This window comes from Trachinotus anak, unplaced genomic scaffold (assembly GCF_046630095.1).
Source record: "Trachinotus anak isolate AG129_WGS33_773 ecotype Australia unplaced genomic scaffold, CSIRO_AGI_Tana_v1 ptg000008l, whole genome shotgun sequence".
Lineage (NCBI taxonomy): Eukaryota > Metazoa > Chordata > Actinopteri > Carangiformes > Carangidae > Trachinotus > Trachinotus anak.
Genome location: NW_027273859.1, coordinates 17,816,630 through 17,842,906, shown reverse-complemented (window position 1 = coordinate 17,842,906; position 26,277 = coordinate 17,816,630). Strand labels below are relative to the sequence as shown.

The 26,277-nt window shown below is 40.0% G+C and overlaps 1 protein-coding gene across 7 annotated transcripts in view; it reads right to left on the bottom strand.

Moving 5' to 3' along the window:
• grid2 (glutamate receptor, ionotropic, delta 2) overlaps nucleotides 1–26,277 on the bottom strand; it is a 509,848-nt gene that overhangs the window by 87,209 nt on the left and 396,362 nt on the right. For all 7 annotated transcript variants that reach the window (XM_071483176.1, XM_071483174.1, XM_071483175.1 and 4 more), the window contains 3 exons: nucleotides 21,097–21,198; nucleotides 13,636–13,833; nucleotides 9,454–9,766 (listed from right to left, as the gene is read on the bottom strand). In XM_071483176.1, the coding sequence (XP_071339277.1) occupies nucleotides 9,454–9,766; nucleotides 13,636–13,833; nucleotides 21,097–21,198 (613 nt within the window). The remainder of the gene's footprint in view (nucleotides 1–9,453; nucleotides 9,767–13,635; nucleotides 13,834–21,096; nucleotides 21,199–26,277) is intronic.

Here is a 26,277-nt window from a genome sequence, read left to right as displayed (position 1 = left end):
CTGAGTTTCATACATCACCAACTCAAACTATGATCACATTCAGGTTTGTCAAAAGGCAAGTGATGTTAATCCTTGTTCGTACGCCCTATCAGGCTCAGATAATGAGGTACAGTGCTGTACCTCATGTTATTTTGTCCAGTCCTCTGATCTACCTCCTGCCTCCTTTGGCCTCTCTCTACCTTGCAGCATTATGTTTATTTACAGTCATAAAACCAGCTTTTATGTTCATTTGGCCACTAAGAAAACTTGAGCTGTTCTTGCTTTCTTTCCGACCTGGTGTATTATTATATAACCCTGCCTCGGCAGACACTATAATGACTGACTGAGCACTAACAAGGTGTCTAACAAGGTGTGCAGCACTCAGCTCTCCCACTGTTTTATCTCTTTCAATCTTCTATTCCTCCCTTTCTCTTTCTTCTTCCATCTGGCTGAGGTGTTTTGGAGTTTTGCTGGGGGGAGGGGTGGCAGAGAGGGAGTTGCCTTGTTAACATAAATGATCACACAAATCTTGCAAATATCTGGGTTTACTGAGAGTTATCAAGGGAAATCAGGACGTCATTTGTTGCAATGCTTTCTGCTGATGAACAAAAGGAACCAGTTTATTCCAGCTGAAATCTGCTGAAAGCCTGACCTTTACAACACACTCGCTGGGAAATAAATGGAGTTCACGTGGTCTGTTTATCTGAGGCAGTTAACAACAGACAGCCCAAAATAATTACACTACAATGTATTACAATTAAGCCACCCTCCTGATTACTGTCCCTGCTGGCTGCAGGTTGTCTGACTCCCTGGTGAAAGAATCTGGATAAAACAAGACCGGTCAGAGCTGCTTTGATGAACATACATATTATATTATATGGGAGGTGGAAATATTCAGTCAACATCACTACGATATCCACAGTGAAAAACAGGTGAGGATAAATGTTATATGTATTTTAATTTAAAGATTCTCTCATTCTGCAAATGTTTGCTGTGTATTTGTCAGTCTATCTGTCCCTGTCTCTTTCTTTGCAGTCTCCAGCTGAATGTGACATTTACTGCAGGAGAACAGCAGGAGACTTTTTCTTTTCAAGCAACTTAACTGAGCATGATTAAACACTTAAGGTGGGGTGGGGAGGGGGGTTGAACAGCATGAAAGAGTCAACACATACATTATACCCAGACATGTATAACACAAGCATGCTGGGTAATTTGAAAAAGGACATTTGAGCTGGTGGCTGCAGCTCCTGTCTCCACCAGTGGGAGAGAGGCAAAGTAATTAAAGCTGGAGGCCAACTCTGTTGCCCTGTGACGACAATCAAAACACAGAAAGGAGGCACATTTCCATTTTCCAATTGCTTAACATGACTCTTTTTTACAAGGACTGAAACTGCTGAACATCACTATGAATCTGTAAAATGTCATGTCCACTACTATTTTTGCAAGTGTAAAAACGAGTTAAAGCTGTTTTAATGCACTCTTTGGAGTAACAAATATGTAGCTCTTTTAGTTTGTAATCATATTTGACAATTTTGTATGTCAACCACAAGAATTATTGCACATGGACTGGAGTCAGTATTCGGATATTTTACTTACAGAAACTAGAATCACAAATTCTACAACAACGAAAGATAACTTAACTACTTGTACGTGAAAGGGGTCGCACATATGAAGGCACGGAGCACTGGCACCTGGCTGCAGTTCTCCTCAGCTCTATAGAGTTGTGTGGCTTCTTCTTATTGTTTGTTTTGGTTTTCCAGACCACAACTGGAACATCACACTCATAGCATAGATTTCAGGTGCAACAGGCAGAGGAAAAGCTTTGCTACCTGCTCAACGCAAAACAGCCAAAGAAGATATTTCCCTTGGGAGTTGGTGGAGACCAAATGAACAGTAATGATGCTCTCTATATGCTGATTGTGTAAATAAGACACGGTGAATAAGTTCACATCATCAACTTAAATGGCAATAATATGTAAGTGTTATTTTTGCAGCTTAATTTCACTGCCCCCAAGTGGACAAGCAGCTCCCGTCAGAGTGTTGGACCATAAAATCACACTGAAGTACAGAACATAAATCATTTGACTTCCATCACTGAAAGAGGGATGAGGTTAGGAATGCATGCAAGGATGGCAGAGAGGATGAAAACAGGTTTGAACAGGATGAGGCTGAACTAGTAACAACTGTACCTTAATCACATGTGATCAGTAAGACAGTAATGGACAGAGGGAGGCCGAGAGAGATCTCTGGGAATGGAGAGAAAAACAGTGAAGGAAAAGGAGTGACTGTGGCAGAAATAAGAGAGCACAGAGTGGAGGAAAGTGCAGGAGAAAGACATGCATTTAATGGAACTGCTGAGCGAGGGTGTCTTTTCACAGTGGCACATCTCTGTAGCCAGAAAGAGACTGTGAGAGGGCCAGAAAGAAGAAAAGAAGGACGATAGATAGAGAGATAGAGGGGCACAATCAGGAGGGATGGGCGTCCTAAAGTTGGGTCCACTTCACAGCAGCACAACAGAGTCGTTAGAGAGGGATAATGGATTAGAGGGAGTCATAAAGAGAGGAAGAGAGGGAGGAAAAGAGAAGAAGAGAGCAGGGAAATGATGATAACGTTGGCTTCCCAGCAGCATCGCACAGCAGAAGCTGAGATAATGACAAAGGGAGCGACACATAGAGGAAGCAAGAGAGGGAATGGGGAGTGCTGAACGTGAACACTACTCACATTGAGAAAACTCAGCAGTAAGTAGAGAGAAGTGGAGAATGGAGAGAACTGAGGGATGGAGGTATGAAATCCAAAAGGAGGCAGGAGGGACGCAGAGAAACAATTGGTTTTTTTTTTCTGTATGGCTCTCTAACAAGGCTGTGAAAAGACACACACACACTCTTCCCCCCTCAGACACACAGTCATACTCCAGCATACAGACAGCTAGACGCACAGCAGGAGACAGTGGGGAAAAAAAGAGGTGCAAAGTGCGAGTAAAGAATAAAAAAAATGAAGGAAAGAAAGAGAGAGATGTTTGGAGCAGCGGATGGAAAGATGAAAGTGCTGATTATGGCCTATGGCCCTGACACTGTTTGTGTGTTTGTGTATCTGTGCAATTTTTTTCATACGGTGAAAAGAAGTAATTCACAGTGTGCGTATGAGTGCGACTGTGTATGTATTTCCCACAAAGTTAGCTCTAATTGAGAGGCAGCCGCACTCACGCTGTCAGTGCGGGCTGCATGCTAAGATAACTCACACATATGTGCACACACCCACAAAAACACAGTCTGTTTCTCCACAGTGTCTCTCTCCTCCCCTACTGTTTAGGACATTAATTAGGGGAGAACACCAGAAAGCAAGAAGGAGAGAGCAACAGGGGGAGATTTGTGAAAGATGCATATTCACTGTGACACCAGAGGTTTGTTTTTGACTGTTCCACTTTAGCTCAAACCCTACTGGCAAAACTTGGGTGTCAGGACAGGACACAGAGGAAGTGGGGAGAAGGTGAGACAGATTAAAGAAGACAGGAAAACAGGAAATGGGATGGGTAATATGTAACGGGGTAACGTGTTCACTCTCACAATCTGTCTCTCTTCGTTTAATTTTACTGTCTCTCCAACAAATCTGACTTGCATAACAGAGCCTCCCTCCCTCCTACACAGGTTACATGTCAGCCCGGATACCTCCTTTGACTGCCAGCTTCCGTCTCCTGTTTCACAGAGTTCACAGTCCATTTGATAGCTGGGGCTACTTCAACATCAGCTTTTGTCTTGCTTAGAGAGTGTTGCCTTGCATCAGCTGAGGTTTGCTTTTAAGTACATAAAAAAGGAGTATGGTGGGTGTCACAGCTTTAAAATGTAATGAGCTGTACATGCAGTGAAACACACTGTGGTGTGTTTTCAGAAGACTGCAACCGAAACCGTTTTGAATGACATCTACTGTGTTCATGAGTTAAGGTGACACGATTGGTTTTCCATAGCTTTATTATTGATCTTCTATATCATAGACTACTTTAGCTCACAGTTTTCTCGCTCGCATGGTTTATTGCTTTTTAAAGTGCTGTATGTACAACTTTTCGTCACAATGGCGGACTGAACCTCTGACCCTAAGCTTTCTGTGTAAAACTGGCCCAGAAACTTCTCTCTACAGCAAAATGTTTTTCTTAGAAACTGCTAAATTATCTTTCCATTGCTTTTTAAAATTTCCAGGCTTCCTGTCTTTCTTCCTGTCTCTGTCTTTTATTGTGGGACTTTAAGGTTTACTTTTAATGAAAATTAAGCACAAATTATTCACTTCATTACTACATTTACTTGGACTATATAAAAAACACTTTAATTCCTTGCCATGTATGAATGTGTCCATTTTGCAAAGGCTTTTTGGTTTTCAAGCAAATTTTCCTGCTCTGTTCTGCTCTACTGGGGACTGAAACTGTCAAAATGAAAAACAAATTAATTTCCCAATAAATGCACCAAATATAATATAAAAAATCAATACAGGAATAGATTAAGTAAACTGTGAAATAAACCGATATTTCTGTTTTAATTACGTTCTGTATTTAGTTAGTTTGTATGTATTTACTTTCTCATTTACATTTCTATTTTCTAATTAATTTATTATTTATCTATTTTTCAATTTATTATTCCTTCATTTGCATTTTTCTCCTTCTGTATTTTTTGTATTTTTCTTTTTCTTTACACGTTTCTTTATGCATTCCTCTTCATTATGCAAATGAGGGGGCTGTCATTCAGAGCATGTCATGGGGTCAACTTTTCGCCTGCTCCTGATGGCTTACAATTATCTGCAACACTGTGGGAAGCAGGCACTTCTTTATCAGCACTTCTGCTCAGCTTGTTGAAACTTCAGTCTGAGGCACTGCAACTTTCCTCTGACCATGCTCCCTTCAACTCATCCAAACTGCTGTGGGCTGTCTTGTCTTCTATCTTCCTGAATTCTTGCATGTCACCCTCCTCCTGCTCTGCCTTCACTGACTGCCTGTGGTGGCTCATTTCAAAATCCAAAACCTGGTGTACAAGACTGCAAATGAGTGTACATGGCCATCCCTCCAGGCCATGATCTGTCCAGAGTCTGCATACCAGCTACTCAATGCGCTGCACTCTGCTAATGTTGCCTGTTTGGCTCTCCTAATAATGTGACCTGGTAATCACTCATCCCAGCCTCAACTCTCCTCCCTCCTGGCTCTGAAAAATATTGGAATGACCTTCCCACCTCAGCCAGGGCCAAAGAGTAACCCAACTGAAGCTGAAAATTAATCTCCTTAGGAAACATTTCACATCCTTTAAATCATATCCTCTCCCCCGCATCCCACATCTTCCTCTCTCCACGCACTACTTAATTCTGTCCTCAGCTCTTATTTAAATTTTATGTGATCACCTGCAAATTATTTTCCTGTATGCCTGCTTCTCTCACTGCCTGTGTTCACTGCTGAAATACCCAAGTCACATTTGTGTTGGCGGCAGTAAAGATGAGGTCTGTTGTCAGAAGACAGAGTGCGACCATAACCGTTCTGAACAACATTCAGGACAGATGTGTGCTGATAGATGGTCTCACCCATCAGCCACCTCCACTGCATGTTTTTGAGTTAAGGTGACAGAGTTGGTATTCAACACACAGCAGGAAAGGCAGCTACCTGTTTGCTACCTGTGAATGCAAAACTGTGTTTTTGATTATTAATCTTCTGTACCATAGACTACTTGACCTTACGGTTGTCGCCCTCAGTATGGTTTATCACTCTTTAAAGTATGTAAAACTTAACTTCACGGTGGCTGATGTTGTGTCTGACCTTGTTGTGATTGAGTGTGCTGTAGATTCACCTTTTATACCCTTTACCTGATGGCTGCTTGTAAAGGTAGCATCGTATGAAGTTATGTTCAATCTCCTTTTTTGCCTCTTTTTTCCCAAGACTTGAGGTAAACAGGCATTTGCCAATATTAATGGTTACTCACAATTACTAAAATGAGATTATTACTGTACATAAGCATGTGGGACTTGTTATATTTTATTTATTTTCTCTTTAATACAGCTTAAAGCTATTTCTGTGAAAAATCGTTGAAAGGGTCAAAGTTACTTTCTGAGCTGTTATTTTATTTGAGGAGATACTGTATTACTATTGAATAGCAAAACCTGATGCCATGATTTCCAACATGTCTTTGATGTAACAGTCAACAAAGTCAAGAACCAACCAGCAGATTTTGTCAGATGCAGCCCTTCCCATTATAATCCTTGGTGGCTGTGATGAGCAGGAAGGAAAGAGAGAACAAGTAAAGAAAAAGGAGGGAGAGAAGGCCAGTCAGGCCGAGGTTGGGGGTGGGGGTGGGGGGGTGGGGGGGCTGAAAAGATGATAAAGAGTATGGGCAAAAGGAGAAAAAAGAGGTGACAGGAAGAAAGTGAAAGTATAAGCATGGAGAATAGGTTGCAAAAAAGACAGAGGAAGACAAAGAAATAGTCAAGGGGAGAGAAGGGAGGAAGAAAAGAAAAGGATTAAGAGTTAAGAGAGCAATACCTCTGCACCTCCCTCTTTCTCCTCTCCCCCTCCCTCTCTCACCTGCAGCCCAGAAGCAAAATTCTGGTGTCATGTTTGACTATTCGCTCTCATCACTCACCTGAACTCGTTCCTGCTGTGGGTGTGTGTGTCTTTGCATCCGAATCGATTTTTCCAAAGGGTAATAGTTCAGGTTGAAGCACAAAGGTCTGAGACATTATAGAGGTGCTGTGAGAATGAATATTTGGTGTGTGTGTGTGTGTGTGTGTGTGTGTGTGTGTGTTTGTGTGTGTGTGTGTGTGTTTGTGTGTGTCTGTGTTCTTACATTTTCAATGACTTTATAACCCTCTTTCTGAACCTGTCAGTCAGTTAATTTGTCAGTCAAGATACAGTTTAATCTTTTAATTAACTATCAGGTGTCTGAAAGAGGAGATCCCCGCTTCACTAAATAATTGCTGAGATGAGAGTAAAAAACAATCCAGGTGACTTTTAAAGCCAGTGAAGGTCAGCCCACTTAGCCTTGCGGCAGTAGACTGTTCATGCTCAGTTAATTTTGTGAGAGATATTTCTAGCTAGCGAAATCAGAAATGAATTACCTGTGGATACAGCACAGCTCTTCTCACACAATCAGAAAGGAGCTCCTGATATCACACACAGACGCACACACACTTGCACCTACTGTATACTGCATACCCCACACAAAACACCCCAATACATACACACACAAAGGACAGCACCCTCTTGAAGAATTAGACCCTTTCTCTCGCTCTTTTTTCTCCCTAATGATGCCATGACTAAAATGTTAATTACAGCTAAAAAGAGAAACGATTGCGAATATCAAACAGCAATTAGAATGTATCATCATCATCATTACCACCATTAGCTGCAGCACAAGATGGAGGATTATTTATCAAACGGTGGAATGCTCATCAGTTGCTTATTCAGGGCCTGAAATGTTTCACAGGCAATGTAAAAAAAAAAAAAAAAAAAAAAAAATTCCTCCTAAAATTTGCATAATTAATGCAGTTTAAAAAATTAACTATTGCAAGTCCCGCAGCATGATAGCAAGAACACACTGTGCTCATTGGAAAATAGCAGTTTTAAAAAAAATTGTACCACAGACAATGCACACACATCCATACAAACACAAACATGACAATGAGTGTGAGCATATTTAGTGTCTTTCTTTCATACAATGCTCAACACAGGTGTGAATTCTCAATGAAACACCCAAACCAGTTGGAAAACAGACAGAACAGAGTGCTGCAGGAATGAGTCCTACAAGCTGGAAATTAGTTAACATTTTAGCACTTCTGGTTCCCCCGTTCCGAAGTCTATGGGCTTTTTTAATGGGTTTTTGGTTAGATGGCTGGAGTAAGATCTGTCGTTAACACAAGCTCAAGACATTTTAATGTTTTAGTCTACAGCAGGAAAACATCAGTAAATACCCCAGCCATGATGTCTTTAAGCTTCTACATCTGTTAAGAAAGGTTGGTTGCTAACAAGTGGCTAAAAGAGACTACAGTGGTTGTCAGGGATGTTAAATGCCATCACGCCGATCACAAAAACCGATACACTCAGTAGTCTGCATTGACAGCTTCCATGTGTTTATACTCACATTTTTGGAGACTATTACTAATTTAGTAAGAGGAAGAGCTTTTGAAGAAGAGGTAAGAGCTACATCAAACTACAAGTTGAAAGTTTAGCGATGGTGACACTGAAATCATGTGACTGTGGTATAGTTCTTGCATACCTAACATTAGCTTTTTACTTCTGGTAATTGTATTTAGTCTTCAAAAACATAAAAGTGTTGTTCATTTGAGAATATTATCCTGCTGAATAAAACAGCAGCATCATATACTTATTTTCTGCAATAATCCAAAAACCATGTTAAAATCCCATTGACTTTTTGTTGGGGGAACCAGGGTGACGCTAACATCCACACTGGCCTGCAAAAATACATCATCCCTGTGGCACCCTATAAAGATACAAATTAATGTGATCTTACTTTTTCCCTGTTCCCACTGCCCTTTCCTCTCCCTGCCATGGGTCTATTCCTGCACCGATTTAAATTTAAATTTAAATTTAAATCCCTCCCTAGGTATCAATTGTCTGATCTCCACACCTGAGCACGGTCTGACGGATTCCAGAAAATCTTTGGCTGGATAACCGGGATGAGGTCATTATCCTTGACTCACTCCATGTGGAACAAAACCTCTCCTCCCTTTTGTTCTCATTTGTCTGTTGTGCTCGAACATGAAAGGTCAATCAACACTTATGATGCCCAGAGGCCAGCTACTATCACATTTTTGACATTAAATTGCTTTAGCAATCAAATTTTTTCTTCTATGCTTCCCTCTCATCTTTTACCTTTGTGATGGACCATGCAAATACATTATGGTGTTGTGTTTAGTCCTTCTCCCTATGGACAAACATTAAACGACAAAACTACTGTGCACATTCTGGTTTCCAGCTGGGGTAAAAATCATAACCTAGGAAAATATATTATAAATATATAATTCAGGAAACCAGCTTGACTGATTTCACTTACCTTAATGGCCACAGAAGAACGAACAACATGCTGGCTTCATCAGTTTTACTCAACCCTTAAGTGATCTAGTCAGTTAAAGGTTATTTTTGGTCATATAGTAAGGGAATCATGTGATAAGTAAACATGGAACCATTTCTAATAAAGATGTTTGGGGAAAAACACAATTACCATGTGTCTGTTCTCTGACAGCATTTTATCCAGTCCAAAGTGCTACCTTCCTGTCCTGTGCAGAAGTGAAGGTGGGTGTACAAAGTCTAGGACTTTGACGCCAGAAACCAAGGTTTTGATTGTGTGCCCGTTATGTGGTGACATGTAGATTAAGGCTGCTAAAACATTTTCATCTGTTTTTGCCCAAACCAAGAAGCCAAAAATCCATCAGACAGTCCTCTTTTAATATTGCTCTCTCCTGGTCTCCAATCCCTCTATTCCACTGCTTCCTTACCTTGCTGTACAAAGGAGCCGTACACGAACCACATGGAATTGTACAGTGTTGTGGAGGACACAGATCCCATGGGTAGCCGGGGTGGGTTGAGCCAGTTCAGCAAGTACACCAGGATGCCAACGAGGAGAACGGTGCCCGCGATGCACGCCCACAGTGACAGATCGAAGGGCGCCAGGCAGGCAAACATGTCCACAGTGCGCTCGGCCTTGCGCAGCAGAACACCCACAGAGTAATCCATGTAGCGTGTGGTGAAGTCCACAACGCTCTCTCGCTCAGGCGTGATGGTCAGGGCAGAAAGTCCCACATCGGCTCGCTGCAAGAGGCAGGAGAGAGGAGTTTCAAGTATCAACACTGTGAAAATGTGTAGGTGAGGAAACACAGCCAAAAAATGTGGACTTTTGTTCCCAGAGATACAGTAGGCAAGTGCTTTAAGGTCTGCCTCTGTTTCTGCTCACCCTCTAAAATAAAACAATAAATTCTAAACACAAAGAAACCTTACTGCTGCCTGGAGATATCAGACCTATTCATAGATAAACAAAATGGCTTTTCTGAGAACAGAGCTTTTGTTGACAGTATGTATTCTTTTGCTTTAAAAATGAATGTAAAAATACCAGTGGGGAGATGTGTGTTTTTTTTTTTTTTTACAAGACTTTCAGAAAAAGTGGTCTGGGCACACCTGTGCACAGACAGATACGAACAAGATAAAAGCAAAGTTTCAAAACAAAGAATCCTGTTCACTGTCAACGCTCATGGTGAATGTAGCTGTTCAATGAATTCACCAGTGACAGCGTGCAGGAGTTGATTTTTTTTTTGTTTTGAATCGTTGTCATCGTTGACTTTCACAAAGATTTTCTGACTGTGTAACCATGACCTTCCCATACAGTGTGTTGCTTTAGTAGTAAATGCAGACTAGAACTGTGGTGTGGTAGAAAGAAGAGGAAAGCCAAAAGTAAGATCATGTATGGATGTCCTCATTGTGTGCTGTACAAAGGTATGCAAGTACTGTCTTGTAAGCTGCATGGAGACTTGGTATATTTTGATGTATGACCTTTGACTCATTCATTCATTAGCCCATTGATCTGCTTTCACTTGGAATTCTTGGAATTTTAAGAGGCAACAAATGACTGCTTTAATTATTCAAGTGTAAAGACTTTAAGTTGAAAACAGCTGTCAGTGAGTGTCTGCCAAGAAAAATAGACTGTGCTTAGCTTAAATGCAGAAACAATGATGGCTAATTAAAATGTTTTCAGTCCTCAGTGCTTGGCTAGCAGCTGTAGACATCTGCTTGTACCATAACAAGGATTTAAGATGTTGTGAGTGTGCGTGTGTGTGAAATCTATACTGGTGCGAGTGAGGGCACATATTACCAACTTGTTCGATAATGAGATTGTCGTTGTTGCTAGAAACAACTGACTGTAGCAGGTTATGTGATCTTGTAGGCTAATGCTTAGCCTTACAGCCACTGTACACACACACAAACTGATTATATACACAAACACACATTTGCATGCTTACCCACAACACACCACATTCTTATCTGCACACACACACACACACACACACACACACACACACACACACACACACACACACACACACACACATACATACACAAAACAAACACAATTTTAATCCATTGTAAGTAAAAAAATCAGCTAATTTCACAGTCGAGTGATGAAACAAAATGCTTAAATGTGCAGAAATTGTCACTTACACTGCATAAGAGGAATATTAGGAGAAACCCTGCAGGATGTCTGTTGGTTGACACAACAATATGCATGCAAGTGTGTGTGTGTGTGTGTGTGTGTGTGTGTGTGTGTGTGTGTGAGTAGAGATGAATTACCATGCTGACTGCTGTGGTCAGTCAACATAGAAACTTCCAGAGAGCACTTTGGATAATCATTATCTGGTATAATTGGTTTTTTGGAGAGATAAATCTTGTTGCTGACTGATGGGGAAAACAAAATTATTTGCACGTTCAGTTTATTTACAGCCTGCGCTCGTCCGTGTACACATAAATATGCATTGTGCTCCAAGCATTTCTGTATCATTTTGTGAGCTCTTGCAGTGGTGTTGGTGGGGAGGCAGTGAGGGGGATGGGGGAGTCAGGGGTGAAGGAGAGCCCAGTCTTAAAAAATGCTCAAGCCTGACAAACAGCCAAATGAATATAATGAACTTAAGGCATGGAAAACTTTGGGAAAAACATTGCTGATAATAACAAAAAACATCCTTGACCTATTGAGGATGAATAAAGCATGCAGCAGCTCATTACAACAAAGGGCATCGCACGCACACACACACACACACACACACACACACACACACACACACACACACACACACACACACACACACACACACACACAGATACGAGAATGCACTTGCACAAACACACAAATGTATACACAGTATAAAATGGTGACTAAAGACCAGATTAGTATTGTACAAAGAAAATCTTACACCTTACATCACCTGTCTCCAAATATCATACTACTTAACAAATCTGACTGGGTTTAAAATGTCTGCCATGTGTTCATACTAGAGAAATGACCAAACTGGCTACACTAATATGGCTTCAGGATGTAAGATATTTTGTTTTCCCTCATTCAGGCACACTTACATGTACAGTAGTATATAAAATTCCCAAGAATAATTTAATTGCAGACGGTGCTTGTAGTAGCGATCATGGATTAATATTAAGCTTCATAAAAATATTATATCTGATTTTAGCAATCCATAAATTATTTTGGGAACAAAAGAATGGTGTGACTGTAGGGAACTTAGGTAAGCTCAAAGCTTATTGCTGGCAGGCCCCCACAAGACAACACTCCAAGGAACCAAGGCCCCAGAGGAACAGCAAATGTCTGTGAAATCATGAGATATTTAGTACATTCAGATGCTGCTTGTAATGTTTATATGAGTTGTTCAGCTATTGTTTCTGAAGCTAAATGCCTTTGCTACAGGATAGAGGATGAGCATGAGCAAGCGCTGGGAGCTCTTCAGCTTTTCAAAAACGCTGGTAACTATAGATGAAAATCTGAATTACTGTGACTGCGCAGACCATATGCTCTTGAAAGGAAGCATTCTTTCCTTCTGTTTCTCTGCTACTTACTTTCTTTCTGTAAACAGTAGAAGATGAGCAGATGGATTGTAATATCAAACATATTCAGTATTTTGACAAAATAATCTCAAATCTTCTGTACTGTTTGCCAATGGCTACTAGAAAATCTGTCCATGTCTGCATCGGAAACTGTCCACGGCACATTGGAATGGACAGATGGACAACAGACTGCTCTGGCATCTAAATTGAGGGGAATAAACCTGGCAGCACAAAAGTTTGGGTCACACGTTTGTTACACAGCAGTGAAATGTACATTCTGTGGTACATTTTGTGTTAATGGACTACAAAGGCTAGGCTACCTCAGCTATCCCTAACCCTGTTATGTGGCTGTGTTACGTTTAAGTAGTTATTATCCAACGGTGCCAATTTACTGCCCCCAAACTAGAGGCCTCACCATCTTTGTAAAATCTACATTTATACCTTCAAGCTCTCATAAGTAAAATCATTTCGACTTTTCCATTTTTCACTGACACAGTTCAAGTGTGTGGCAGTACTTACACATCAAATACTTGAAGATACTTGAAACTCGCCAAATTAGTCAAATTATGATTGGTGTTTTCAGCAATATGCAATATCACATCTCTGAACCTTTAAGGTCAGTCCCTCCCTGGTCCACTTCAGACTACATTCTGCAGCAGACAGTGAATGAGTTTCTAAATCCCTCTCTCTAATTTAAAGAAGTTAAACTCTGCCCTATGGTAGCATAATTCAAATATTTGCTTTTGAAGTGACATGATTTCTAGTGGGAATGTTATGATAGGACTGTGCAGACTCAACCTGAGGGAAGCTATAGTCCTACTTAGCATAAGTGATGCCTATGGCATATGCCTGCTTGCATGAATGCATGCTTCTCCTCCTTTTGTATTGGTATAGCATGTGTGTATAAATAGGCAACAAACACTCTTTTGCATGTTTTCTCTGCAAGTTAAATTCTCAGTTATCCAATCCATGTCATTGTTCTCCAATAGTCCATTTTATTGTTCTTGCATAGTAGGTGTGTGTGTTTGTGTGTGCTCATGTGTGTTTGTGCAAGTACTGTATGTAAATTATTTTCCTCTCACCTTAAAAACCAATTCCCCCATCAGTCCGTTCCACTGACCATCAGGCTGCAAGCTTCCATATTTGTGGTCTGGGGCGACGTAGATCTCGTACTTAAAGCCCAGGTAGTTGGACAGGGCATCCAGGACATCAATAGAAAATCCCTGGTATTTCTTTGGTTTCCCCAGAACATTCTCTGACACCATTACAAACGGCTCCTCCTAGAAGGCAAAGATCAATCAGTGTGTCAGTAAGTCAGTCAAGCAGCTAATCAATACACCAGTCATTCAAGCATTAAATCAACCAATTACCCAAGTGGCCACTGTACTACCACAAACACTCATCCTGGGGTGGGAGAATGCCTTTAAGAGCTTAAATTACACATATACAAAGGTTTTTAAGTGACTTTCCAATGCTTGGTTAAATGCTTAAAAAGGAAAAGTAGATGTAACATTAATATTAGTGCTGTCAAACAGATAACATAAAGGTAGGCTTCCCTGTGGAGTTTCCAATGTAAAAAACAGCTTGGACAGTTGAATAAATTGCATACCACTAAAAAAAACAAAGACTTTTCATGTCTTAAAAACCTGCATGTTTTATAATGGTTTGCAGTCTTGTTCTTCATCAGTGCTACCTTTGAAAGCTACCTAACCGCCCCTACCTCTCAGTATGCATTACCATCCATGTTGGGTGCAAATGTGATTTGTCACTCCTCCGATGTGAGAAATGTCACAGCCAGGGTGAAATCTAATCCCTGTGGGTGAAATGTGTATCACATCTTCCTCTCCTGTGCCATGTGTGGGCTTCCTCATTCACAGGCTCTAACAGCATGGGGACTCATAGGAAAAAAATCTCTATAGTGTCTCTAGAGGCCAAAAACTCCACATAGGACCTTAGATGAGCAGTGACTATACATGACAAGAATTGGAAGCTGCAGCAAAGTAAATGCGATCAGTAGCCCCCATTTTCTTTACGAATATAGTAAGAAAAAAAAGTTCAAGAAAAAATTGTGCAGTTTCTCTTACCAGAAATAATTCTGCCTTCTGATGTGGTTGTGAAGGTAAGCTGGATGCTGACACATGTACCAAAACTGATGCAAGCAGGCATTTTGTACTTAAAATCTATCCACCTGTTTAAATTGGTTAAATTAAATGATGATGCACTTTCCTTTTTTAACTGTCTAGTTGGGATTCCAGGAGCAAAACAAGATGTACCCCCCAGTTTTGCTTTGGTTATGATCCCAAAGTTCCCGACTCAGCTCTCTTTTTATTCACATAGGAAACCATGTTTAATAATTCAATTCATAAAATATTTTCAGGTAAATTAAAATGTTGAAAATCAATAACTGCACAATGCAATTCAGCAGATTTAAAAAAGAAAAAAAAAGTAATTTTCATGACTGTGCAGCGAGTTAACATCTTGTTTATTGCCATCACCATGGCATCTAAGGCTCAGTATGTGATCTTAGGACAGAAAAACAAATGTCTACTTGTATTTCCTGTACTTGCATTGAGCATTTCATGTAGTTTTCTCTTCACTTTCTAATTCACCTCCCAACCCCTTTCTCCCTCACCCTCTTTTTCTCTCTACTTTAATAAATCCCTATTGATGAGCGAAATGTTTTAGACCAATATGTCTTGCAGATTTATGAGGGCCTGTAAGTTATTGACTGGATACTGGCTGCACATTAAGTTCACATATACACACGCAGGCTATGCTACGCATTAACTTGGCGGTTTCTAATCCTTGCTAGCTGCTGCCGTTCAATAAGCTATTAGGCAGTGAGTGGACATGCATGCCAAGTCCCTCTCTCACCACAAGCATCCATCAATCAAAGCAAGAGTACCCGCCAACACACACACTCATACATACTGAATAATCCCCCAAGTGCCACTGATTGTTTCCCTATGTGGCTACTTTAAACTTTTATTAAGAAACATAAACACAGTGGAGAAAACATGGCTGACCCAGTTGTACAGTCCACTTGTCCAGGCCCCAATACTTACACCTTTAAGGTGAGAGTTCAGCTCATTTCCCAGGTAAATCATGCAGCACATAGCTATAATGATATTATTAGAATTTAATTGTCACGGGTGAATGCAGCTGAAAATTTAGATATCTAGGTTTCATCATAAACGGTTTTGCCAGCATACACATGAGGGTGCAAATTTATTATACACACAATATTTCAAAGTTGCACGATGGCTCAAGTTTGTATGAGTGCATGTACACTTCTCTTTGCACATTTTCTGTCTGAGGGTAGGACTACAGGAGTTTTATATAATATATATAATAAACTAGGTAAATCAGACTAGAAGGGCTGTTATATGTTTACCAAGCAATAAAAGAAGAAAAGGAATGAGAACAATTCAACAGAAAAGATTATGAAAAAAAAAAAAAAAAAGAATTCGTTTGGTTTTGACTTGGCCCTACACCATATTTGATGGAAATCATACTGTAAACCTTGAGATGTTCCTGAAAAAATTGCAAAGATTCTTATTTCTAAACACCATCAACCTGTCTCCCTGTCTTTTATTCCATTTCCATTTTCGCTCCATGTTTTCCTAATAATAATTCAATTCATTGTGCATTGATTGCTTCTCCAAGTACAGGCCCTGTGGCATACCATGAACACACACACGCGCACACACACACACGCACACACACAAAAGTACACATGTAATGGACACCTATACTGTACAATATACATAGTATACTGAAGCAACAAATCAATACAAGGAAAGCAGCACATGTGGACCTGTTGTGATGGCAGTGTTCGAAAATAATGGAAGCACAATTGGTATTTTATCTGATTATGGTGTATTGTAGGAGATCACAATGTATGAAAGCATGTCTTGCCTCTCTAGTGTCCAAAAGCCATCCCATAATTTTAGCATAGCTCTCTGTTCTGTGGCAGGGGCACTGGTTGGCTGACAGATGTCATTTCAAGTTTACTGCAAAGTACGTGACAGTTCTGAACATGAACCATTCCAAACACCTGACTTGATGAATGCACTGCTTGCTGGACTGTTATCAGCCTTTCCTTCTTTTTTTTTTTTAAGCTTGTGCAACATGGTGGCTGTTGGGGACACATCATCATCATATCTTTGAAACTAACTGGCCAGATCACAGTTTGAATGAATCTAAAAATTTAAAAAAACAATAGACCATTCATTAGCAGAGAAATTGCAAATGTATAAAATCTGGTTTAAAGAGTTGCTCAAGTTTTGACTTTTGAGAGGTAGCGATTCATGTAATCTAAATACTTCCCATAGTTCACTGGTTGGTCTTGCTTTGAGCCGCCGGGCTCAATCGATACTCAGTCGATGGTTTACAGACTAAAACCTTGTAGGGAAAAATTACCTTGTGAGATGTAATCTGACTTTGTGGCGCTAATCTCTCTCTCTCTCTTTTTTTCTCTGCTGTTATTTTGTAGTCCCTTCTTTCCTCCTGCCACACACTAGCTGTGAGATACACAATTTAGCATCTTTCCACACCACAGCATCCCCTGCCTTCCCTAGGATACCTTGTCTCTCTCCATCCATCCATCCATTTAGTCTACAATACTTCCCTCTTGTCATTTGTGCAATATTATTTCGCATCCCTACATATTGAAATATCCTTCTCTTCCATTTCCTCATCATCTTTCCGATATTGCTCCCATCTCTCATTCCCATCATCCCTCCTCCCTGTCCCTTTACTCTACACTAATCTCTTTGGCACAAGTTCATCCCCCATCTCCTCTTGACTGGAAGTACCACATGTGGTCTCAGTGCTGCTCGTGTATTTTTGGAGACATGATTTGGGGAAAGAACAACAATTTTCCATGAAGACAATAATGGCATCTGAACAGCCCTCTGAGGGAATGCCGGGAATGACAAGAGTCATGTGGTGATTTGCGGCATTGGGAGCATTTACAAAACACTGGATTTGACTTTGAAATTGGTGTAAATTGGTGCATTTTGGAAATACCAAAATTAGATTTCATATTATTACATAAATGATTTTTCCCTTGATTTCTGTTTGACAAAGATGGACAGTGTATCACCAAACAATAGACAAGCAGTGCAGATTGGGGCTCAACAGCAACTCTCCACCACTCCTGCTACTGTGTCCCATATGCTTTCCTGGGTAAAACGGCATGTTTTCGGACCTCCCTCTAGCTTAGGGCTACATCCACACTACTACAGTTATGTTTTAAAACAAATCTCTTTTGCTACATTTAGCCTGGGGTCCACGCTGCTCCTTAGTTTTTGAGCGCCTCTGACTTAGTTTAAAAACTCTGGGGTTGTGTTGCAGTCTGGACGGGCAAAAACAGAGACCTTTGGAAGCGATGATGTAGACACCCATGGTTGCTCCTACCAGTGGTGAAAGCAACATGGTTAACAAAATACATGCCTTATTGTCTTTACTAGCAGCTGTTGTGCAGTGAAATGTTGCATTTAAACACTATGAGTGTATTTGCTGTTCCTTGTTCATAGTATTTTCTGCAACTATTCAACTGGAGAGTACTGCTTCTTGTTTACACCTGCTCGTGCATGCCCAGTGTATGTGAATGGTCAGGCTTGTATGCGTTTTCATGTGTGTTAGTGTGGACAGAGATCGTTTCAGATACAAAGCTAAAATGGACATCTGGACGGAGATCGTTTTCATCTTAAAATGCAGAATTAAAATGGAAACATAGTAGTGTGGATGTAGCTAATGGGTTAAGACACCAAGAACAATGAACTGCAGTGTTCCCAGGGACCTTTGTCACATTTGTCTTTCTCTCATTGGCTCTTATCTCTCTACTACTGTTGCAATAGAAAAAGTACTCTAAAGTGTGAGTAGAGCCATGGATGAGTCTGTCAGTAATCATTAAGCACTGCAGTGCAATACTGGTATCAAGTCATCGACAAGTCAGCGAACTGCTAAGTATCTCAAGGAACTACATTCACACTGGACAAATCTGCAGTTAACATTTACCCTTTTTACACCAAAATTAGTGAGTATAAGTGGGTTTTTAAACCTGCCTTAACCTGCTAAAGAAAGGCAGTTGACTCATTTCACGCTGCCAGTTTTCCTTTCTGTTCAGACTGAGAGGACACAAACATAAAACTGCAGGGAGCAACGTCATCACATGCAGTTACAGAGCACACAGACACAGGGGAGGAAATATCTTCACAGATTCAAAGAGTGAGCCACTAGCTGCAGTGCAGTATGGACCAAGAGCTGATAAATTCCCGTGACTACTGCAGTCATTTGACCCAGGAGCAAATGTTGATTTTACGAAAAAAGCCCGATGTTAGCGGGTGTGAGCAGATTTTGGGTCCAGTATAAAAAGAGCTTTACATACATGCAATGCAAACATTCACTGCCAGTGCATTAGAGGCATGACCATGACAGTATGTACCCAGAGGGGGTTGGGCCTGTAGCACAAGGACTTTCATACTGGTACAAAGAGTACGAATGACTATTGCTGCTTCCCATAGCATTTGTTGTTAACCATGCTGTAGTTGCCATGTGTGCATACGAGACTGTCTTGTTGTTGTTGTATTGCCCAACCACTTTTAACCATCACTGATCATGATTATCATCATCACTTATCACAATTTCACTTACTGTGTACCTGATTGTCCTCCAAAGTAAAACTTTAGGTTCATTTGGGGAGAACACTGTGATTTCTCTGTCATTATCTCTGAAAATGTGAACTCAACTTAAAAAGGGACATCTTCTGCCTTTGGCTGCATATTTGTGCTGCTGTAGCTACACTCACGGCTTGCTACTCATAAATGTGGAGTAAAACCGGGGAAATGTGGGTGCACCCTCAAAAAATTAAGAAGCACAGAATATTACAAAAAGATGAAAACTCAGCTGCTGAGATGAATCAAACTAAATTAGGAAGATATGCAAGTCAGTGGGTGGTAATTTATAGGCAGTCTGATTTTCCACCTTCAGTGTCTTACATCTAAAGAAAATCAAGTTCCTGTCCAGAGCAGGTCATTATAATGTAAACGTATAAGGCTTCAAATTTAATTCCCGGTGCAAATGATCAATTTTGGACACATTTGTGACCAGTTTGTGTTGCACCACTGAACCCTGAACATAATTATATTGATGTAGCCATTCCTTGGTAACATCCATTTAATAATCAATACAGACCCTGCTAATCAATGGCATTGATTTAGAGTCATTTGCTCTAATAGTGGTATGATCTCATCATCAATTGTCTAATCAATAGCTATTCAACAGTCTGCCAGATAAAATAGAATGAACATGTCCTCTTACAGGTTAATGTTTGTGCATGTGGGTGTGCATTTGTGTGTGTGTTCGTGTGTGTGTCTGTGTTCACACTGCATGTCACTCATGACACTATATGAGACCATCGCACCTTACAGACAGAAAACACTTATATCACAGAATAAAAGACCAAGGGCAACACAGAACAATCTGCTCTGAAGTTCCCTCTAGAAACCTTCACATCATGCGCACACACAGTCACACACACACACACACACACACAATCTGGATGTGCCCTCAAACCATTTTCACAAAAGAAAACCGAACATCCAGGCAGCACCCTGGACATTTTACACTATATCTATCTTTTTCTGTCTCTAAGCCGTTGCACGGCACCGGTCATCTAGAGTAACACACCAATGGACAGACACAAACATAGCACACACAAGCATTTACACAACCAGAGGTATAGAAAATGAAAGGTGGAGGAGCAACAGAACACAGAATATGATATGCAGTACACCTATAGGGGCCAACCTACACTAGTGATGGGGAAAAAGGGTGATATCCAAAAACACAATCCATATTCTTTTTCCCTTTATGGATGATAAAAATCAAAGGATGGAAAAAAAAATTAGAGAGAGGCAGAGGGTAGCCTCAAAGATGTCTAGCATTATCTCGTTCTTTTCTGCTTCTCACTTCAAAGAGAGGATATAAAGAATTTACAGCAGTGAATCTTTAAAGCACACGTGGGATGTACTCAAATCAATGCTGCAGGCGAGACAGACAGAGCTGCAGTCTCACTATCATCAAGACTCCAACGGCCTCTGTCATCTTGCTGTCAAATGTCAAAACCGAAGCTAATGAAATGATGATAGCGTAGTCCATTAGTAAACTCACCTTGTTACATTTTCTTTGTTTCGCCTTCCCTGACTCCTCTCTTTCCTCTCAACCTTTTGTCTCTTAAATGTTTGTCTGCAATTTTCTTTCCCCCACACAAGCTTTCAACCACTTCCTCTCTACATCTCCACAGAGACAGAGCTGAATGATGAGCAGAAAACTAGACAAAAGGATAATAGTGAAAAAGGATGAAGTCTAACAGGCCAGCACTATTCACAACAGTCTCCTTTTGATTCTTGAGGGTGAAAAGAACAGTTTTCTGAAACAGGTGTTTTTTTTTATGTGTGGCCACTTAAAATCATAAAGAAAACAAAAAATAAAAATATTAATGCGCGCATATGAACACACTGGTCAGGTATACTCACGAGGACAGTGACGACTCGTAGCACCACTCCTCTCATGTTATTTTCCAATTTCCTGTCTGTCAGCGTGCCGTTCAAGCCATGAACTGGGTCCCACGTTGCCAGCTGTGCGCACAAACAAACACACAGAGAGACATAAACGTTAACATATACTTCAAGCATATGCACATGATTAAAACAGAGAAGATTTAAAAACAATAAAAGTACATCATTGTGCTGCAGAGAGAATACTGACAGGATTTAACAAAATCAGAAAAGGAAGAGATGCATTAGCGTGTTTGACAGAAAAGAGATAATAAAACTCTCAGTTGAAGTGTTAAAGAACAGCAACTGTAAAACACAAATATCTACCTATCAACTGAATATTTTATCTTCCACTGTCCCCTTTCTATTATGTCCCCCTTTTGTATGCACTAGTATGTATTTTTGTGAAATTATTTTCTTGAACACACCAAGGCTTATTCCCAACGCACTGTGCACTGTGCCTGGGAAAATTATGATTTTCTTTTATTCAAAAATGCTTTATGAGTCTATCCCTGACTTCTATGTCTATCAAATTGCATCATAAACTTCCAGTCTTTTCCCCCAGACCACATTATTTAAGTCCCTAACCATATTTTCTTCATCTATGTGCTGCGTTCAGCTTTCAATAAAATATTGTTTTTAGCTTCAAAGATCAAACTAGCCTGGCCTCCCCGTAGAGAAAGAGGCAGGAAGAAAAAAAAAAGAAGTGATTTAGCTGTCTGCTATTCAAAGACAAACACACACAAATGCACACACACACGCTGTGATACACACAAAACTGCATGGCATGATTTGTGCTTAGAAGAAAACACAAACACACCAGAGAAGCAGAGGGCATGCAGCAAAGGGAAATGTGGGATAATCCATTTTTCTAAAGCCTGAAGTTACTGTTGAATGTGCAATTCTCTGCCAATTCTGATCAATTCCCTTTTGGGACCAATACTTACAATAAAGCTGAGCTGAACTGGTTTCTTTTTTATGCTATACCATTCATTTAACATCATAAATCCTGTCTGAAGTATTGTTGGCAGAACAGAAGACAACTCACTCGCTCCTCTGGTAGAATGACTTTCCTTGGTGTAGTTAAGAGCAGGTTTCTGCATGAGACACCTATAGTTAACTTATGTACTACAATATACTCCTGGCACTGCAGGTGACCAACGGGGAACAGTGAGAGAGTAAAAATCTCACAGCTTTTCACCTCTTCACATATTCATAGAAATGTGATGTTTAATTAGAAGCCCCATGGTTGATCCCTGCAGATGTTTTTACCTATTTTCCCTGATTAGACCTCTTCTCGTCACTGTGTAGGAATGCACAGACTGTTTGATTGACACCTCTCTGATTCACCCTTCATCTTTGTTGCAGCAGTTGAGGTGTGAAATATTACAACTTCATCATCCCTTTTAGTACAAAGGGTTCAGTGACCTCATTTTATTCCCAGCAGCACAGTTTCACCCACCTTCAACCTGAACAAAGGTTTCATGAGCCAGAATCAGTGAAAACATCTGTAAGGGTTGCAGGGAGTTTGACCTTCTCACTGCTGTTATATACAGTCCTAATTATCATTATAACATTGCTGTGACTTCAAAAAGTGAAATTCACCGATAAGCTGCCTGTCTGTCTGCATTTATGTAACTCACGCAGACACAGCCGGGTAGATGATATTACATGTTATCCTTGTTTGCAGCCTGGAGGGGGAGTTGTGGAGCTAGAATATGAGTCTGGCTCCTGTCTCACACACACCAAAACCTGTATCCTCTATTTTTGTTCTTTCTCTATTTTAAATGCAGAAAACAGAAGCATTTGTAAGCCTCTGTCTCTCTGAAGATGAGCCAACTAACTTTTATTTTATAACATCGAAAAACTACTGTTATGTAATTCTCCTCACTACAATCCCCATCCCAATGACAGCACTTGATCATAGTGTGGATGTGTGTGTAAGTCTTACTATATACATACACATGCTGCCTGTGATCCTTCCCAGTTATCTTAGTGTATACATGTGCAGTGTATGTATTTGTGTAGTTGCCAACAGTTGTAAACTTGTAAATATTGGAAAAGGGGGTGGATGGAAAGAGAGAGACAGGACACATGTGAGAGGGAAGAGATAACATAAACAAGAGAGAGAGCTGACTGAGGTGAGAAAGGAGAGAGAGAGAGAGAGAGATAGAGAGAGAGAGAGGGATGGGGAGCATTCAGCAGAAAAACAAGAGACTGGTACGTATTGAGATGATGTGAGACATTGTAAAAGGTAGATTTACAGCGCCGTAGCTGTTCTAAGTGCTTGTAAAAAAACATGATCCTGTATTATCAATAAAACATTAGTGTTGCAGCCACATGCCACCAGTTTCCACTTCCCATTCACACCTGATCTCATCTTCAAGAAATACAAATGCAGAAAAACCGGGCCTATAACTCAAAAAGGTTCAAATGGAAATGACTATATTTTAGATTATTTTAGGCTAAGAATAAATGAAAAATCAAAAACAAAAATCACACAGATACATGTATATAAAAAATGATGAATTATCTATGTGTGTCTTTTATCAGCGTCACTCATCTTCTCATAGAGCTGGCTTATTATATGGCATAACATAACTCTGACAGGTGTGAATCTGAACACTGGCATGTTGTTGATTCACAATGACAGTGTGACACATACACACAAGAGTACATGCCTTTTTAGCATAGAGGCGCGCACACACACATGCACACACACACACACACACACACACACACACACACACACACGCTGTAAGCACACAGGCACACAGAAACAAGCCACACATGAAGGAACATGCCTGTGTTGTTGCTTGTCTGTCCTTTAATAACGCGCAAATGACAAACGTGATATGTACACTAAGGCTGGCACACTAAAAGAATTTAGATTTGCAACAGAATAATTTAGTTTGAAGGAAAGCCTGTTTTTCAGTGGCTACTGCACACAGACAAAGTCCGACAAAACAATCCAAAAAAAAAAAAAAAAACTCGTCAGGATCAGAGGAAGTATTTTTCTCAAAAGTGAACAGCGATAATGCAGCTTATTTGAGGGCAAAACCCTGAAGAAAAAGTAATAAACAGTCAAATGTAAGTAAGTGAGCCATAGCAAACACACCACACCACTGTACACTGTATTTCAGGCTTGTATTGAGCTGTCTAGTTATATGGTACTGAGCCCCAGTCCTTATATTAAAAGTCAGTTTGAATTTACACAGATAAGATTTACAGATAATGAGTGTGTTTTTCTTTTATTAGTGTTTCCTGTGCTGCCTTTGGAAGACAAAAACTGCCTTCAGCTGTCATGTTACCCTTAAGCAAGGCACATAATATTGATTCCACTGGACTGCATGAATAAAACAAGAGTTCTTCAAAGACTATCTTGAAATCTATGTAGGTCTCTAATGCAGGTTACATCAGTTATCAGTCAATACAAAAAAACCAAACATCTGTTTTAGCTTTTGTTGAGGTGCTAAATACCTTAGCCAGTGTTCGAAGTTAAGACTGCTCTTTGACCATGTGAATAGAGAATATGAATACTATTAAAAAAGATTCAACAATGAACATTCTGCAGTGGCCTATAATGAAGGCAGCTTGTGGAGCATTTCCCACAGTGTTTGAACATAAGCCAAAAAGATGAGGGGAAATGGGGAGATCATGAGGACAAGACCAAGTTGGCAGCTTAGCAAGGAGGCTCCAAGCAACTGTACATGATTTACTTAAATATCACTAATATATGTTGCTATTTTTCTAAGAAAAACCTTATTGTTGACATGTCAAAAACAGTGCAAAGAAGGAGGAATTCTCCTTGAGTACAAGTGCTGTATGAAAATGCGCATAACTCCTGTCAGCATTCATCATATGTCTTCTAATATTCCAGATGTTTGCACTAAATGTTTGGAGAAGAGAGATATTCTATTTCAGTTCATATGGGAATGTCCAAAGATCCAAAACTTCTGGAAGGATGTTGTAGGATGTTTGTCAGAGACGTTAAATACCAAAATCCCTTTAAATGTCAAACTATGTGTGCTTGGAATATACTGTATCTGAAGGCTTTATACAAACATCAAAACAGACTAAACCTCTAGATTTTGGACTAGAAGCACTATTGCATAATGTTGGAAGAGTATGGATGCTCCATCATTCATGTGGATGAGGAAGCTTTCAGAATGTGTCAGAATGTGTCAGTCTGGAAAGACTAACTTGCATTGCTAAGGGCAAGCTGAAAGACTTTCTCTGGGAACCATACATGCATATCATAAAAGAGGGAAAGGCTTTAAATGAAAGGAAATTGTTAACACCTGCTGGCAAATGTTTTAGTTTTATTTATATTCTATCTGATATCAGTACGTAAGTTGAGTGTGAGCCTATGTGGTTGTGTGAGTATATGTAAATTATGTATTTTTGATCCCAAACTGTTGTATTGTCTCTGACAATAAATACATTGGGGAAAAAAAAGAAACATATCCATCAACATCACAGAGCACTACAGTAATCACAGAGGCTATCAATCAGGCTTATTCACACACACTTACAGACAAAAACACACACAAGCACATTATGCATTAAAGGCACATCTAATTTCATTCTCCCACTCTCACTATGACCATGACATATTGTGGATTTTGAATGGTATGAGTCAATGAGTCACTAATTGCCAATGAGAATTGTGTGTTTTAGAAAGCCCAATTTCAGGAGATGAAGAAAGTGAACATTAAGATTATCATCCAAATTGCACTTTGTAAACATCAACTGGACTGATTAGCATTTTCTTGGTTCAACTAAATTCAACTGTGCATCCACTGGTGGAAGCACAGTCAGTTTAGGCATATTTCCTTTAAATTTTGCTGTCAGTTCTTAAGTAAGTATACTTAAAAATAGCGCTGGTTTAATGTCTGGTTCTCTCACAATGCGATGACCACCATGTAAAGCTGTACTGTATTTTTACTCAAAATGTGGTTGCATCTCTGCAATGAATGTGGTGAATAAAATATGATATGCTATTACTGATACCCTTTTGGATTCTGCTTTAATTAGCCACCTCATTAATTGTACTTTGAAAATATTACTTTTATATTTCTGTCCATAATAGGCCACCGCACATTGCTACAATTTCTTGATCACCACCAGATGTTAATAAAAGCTATCAATTCTTTATTA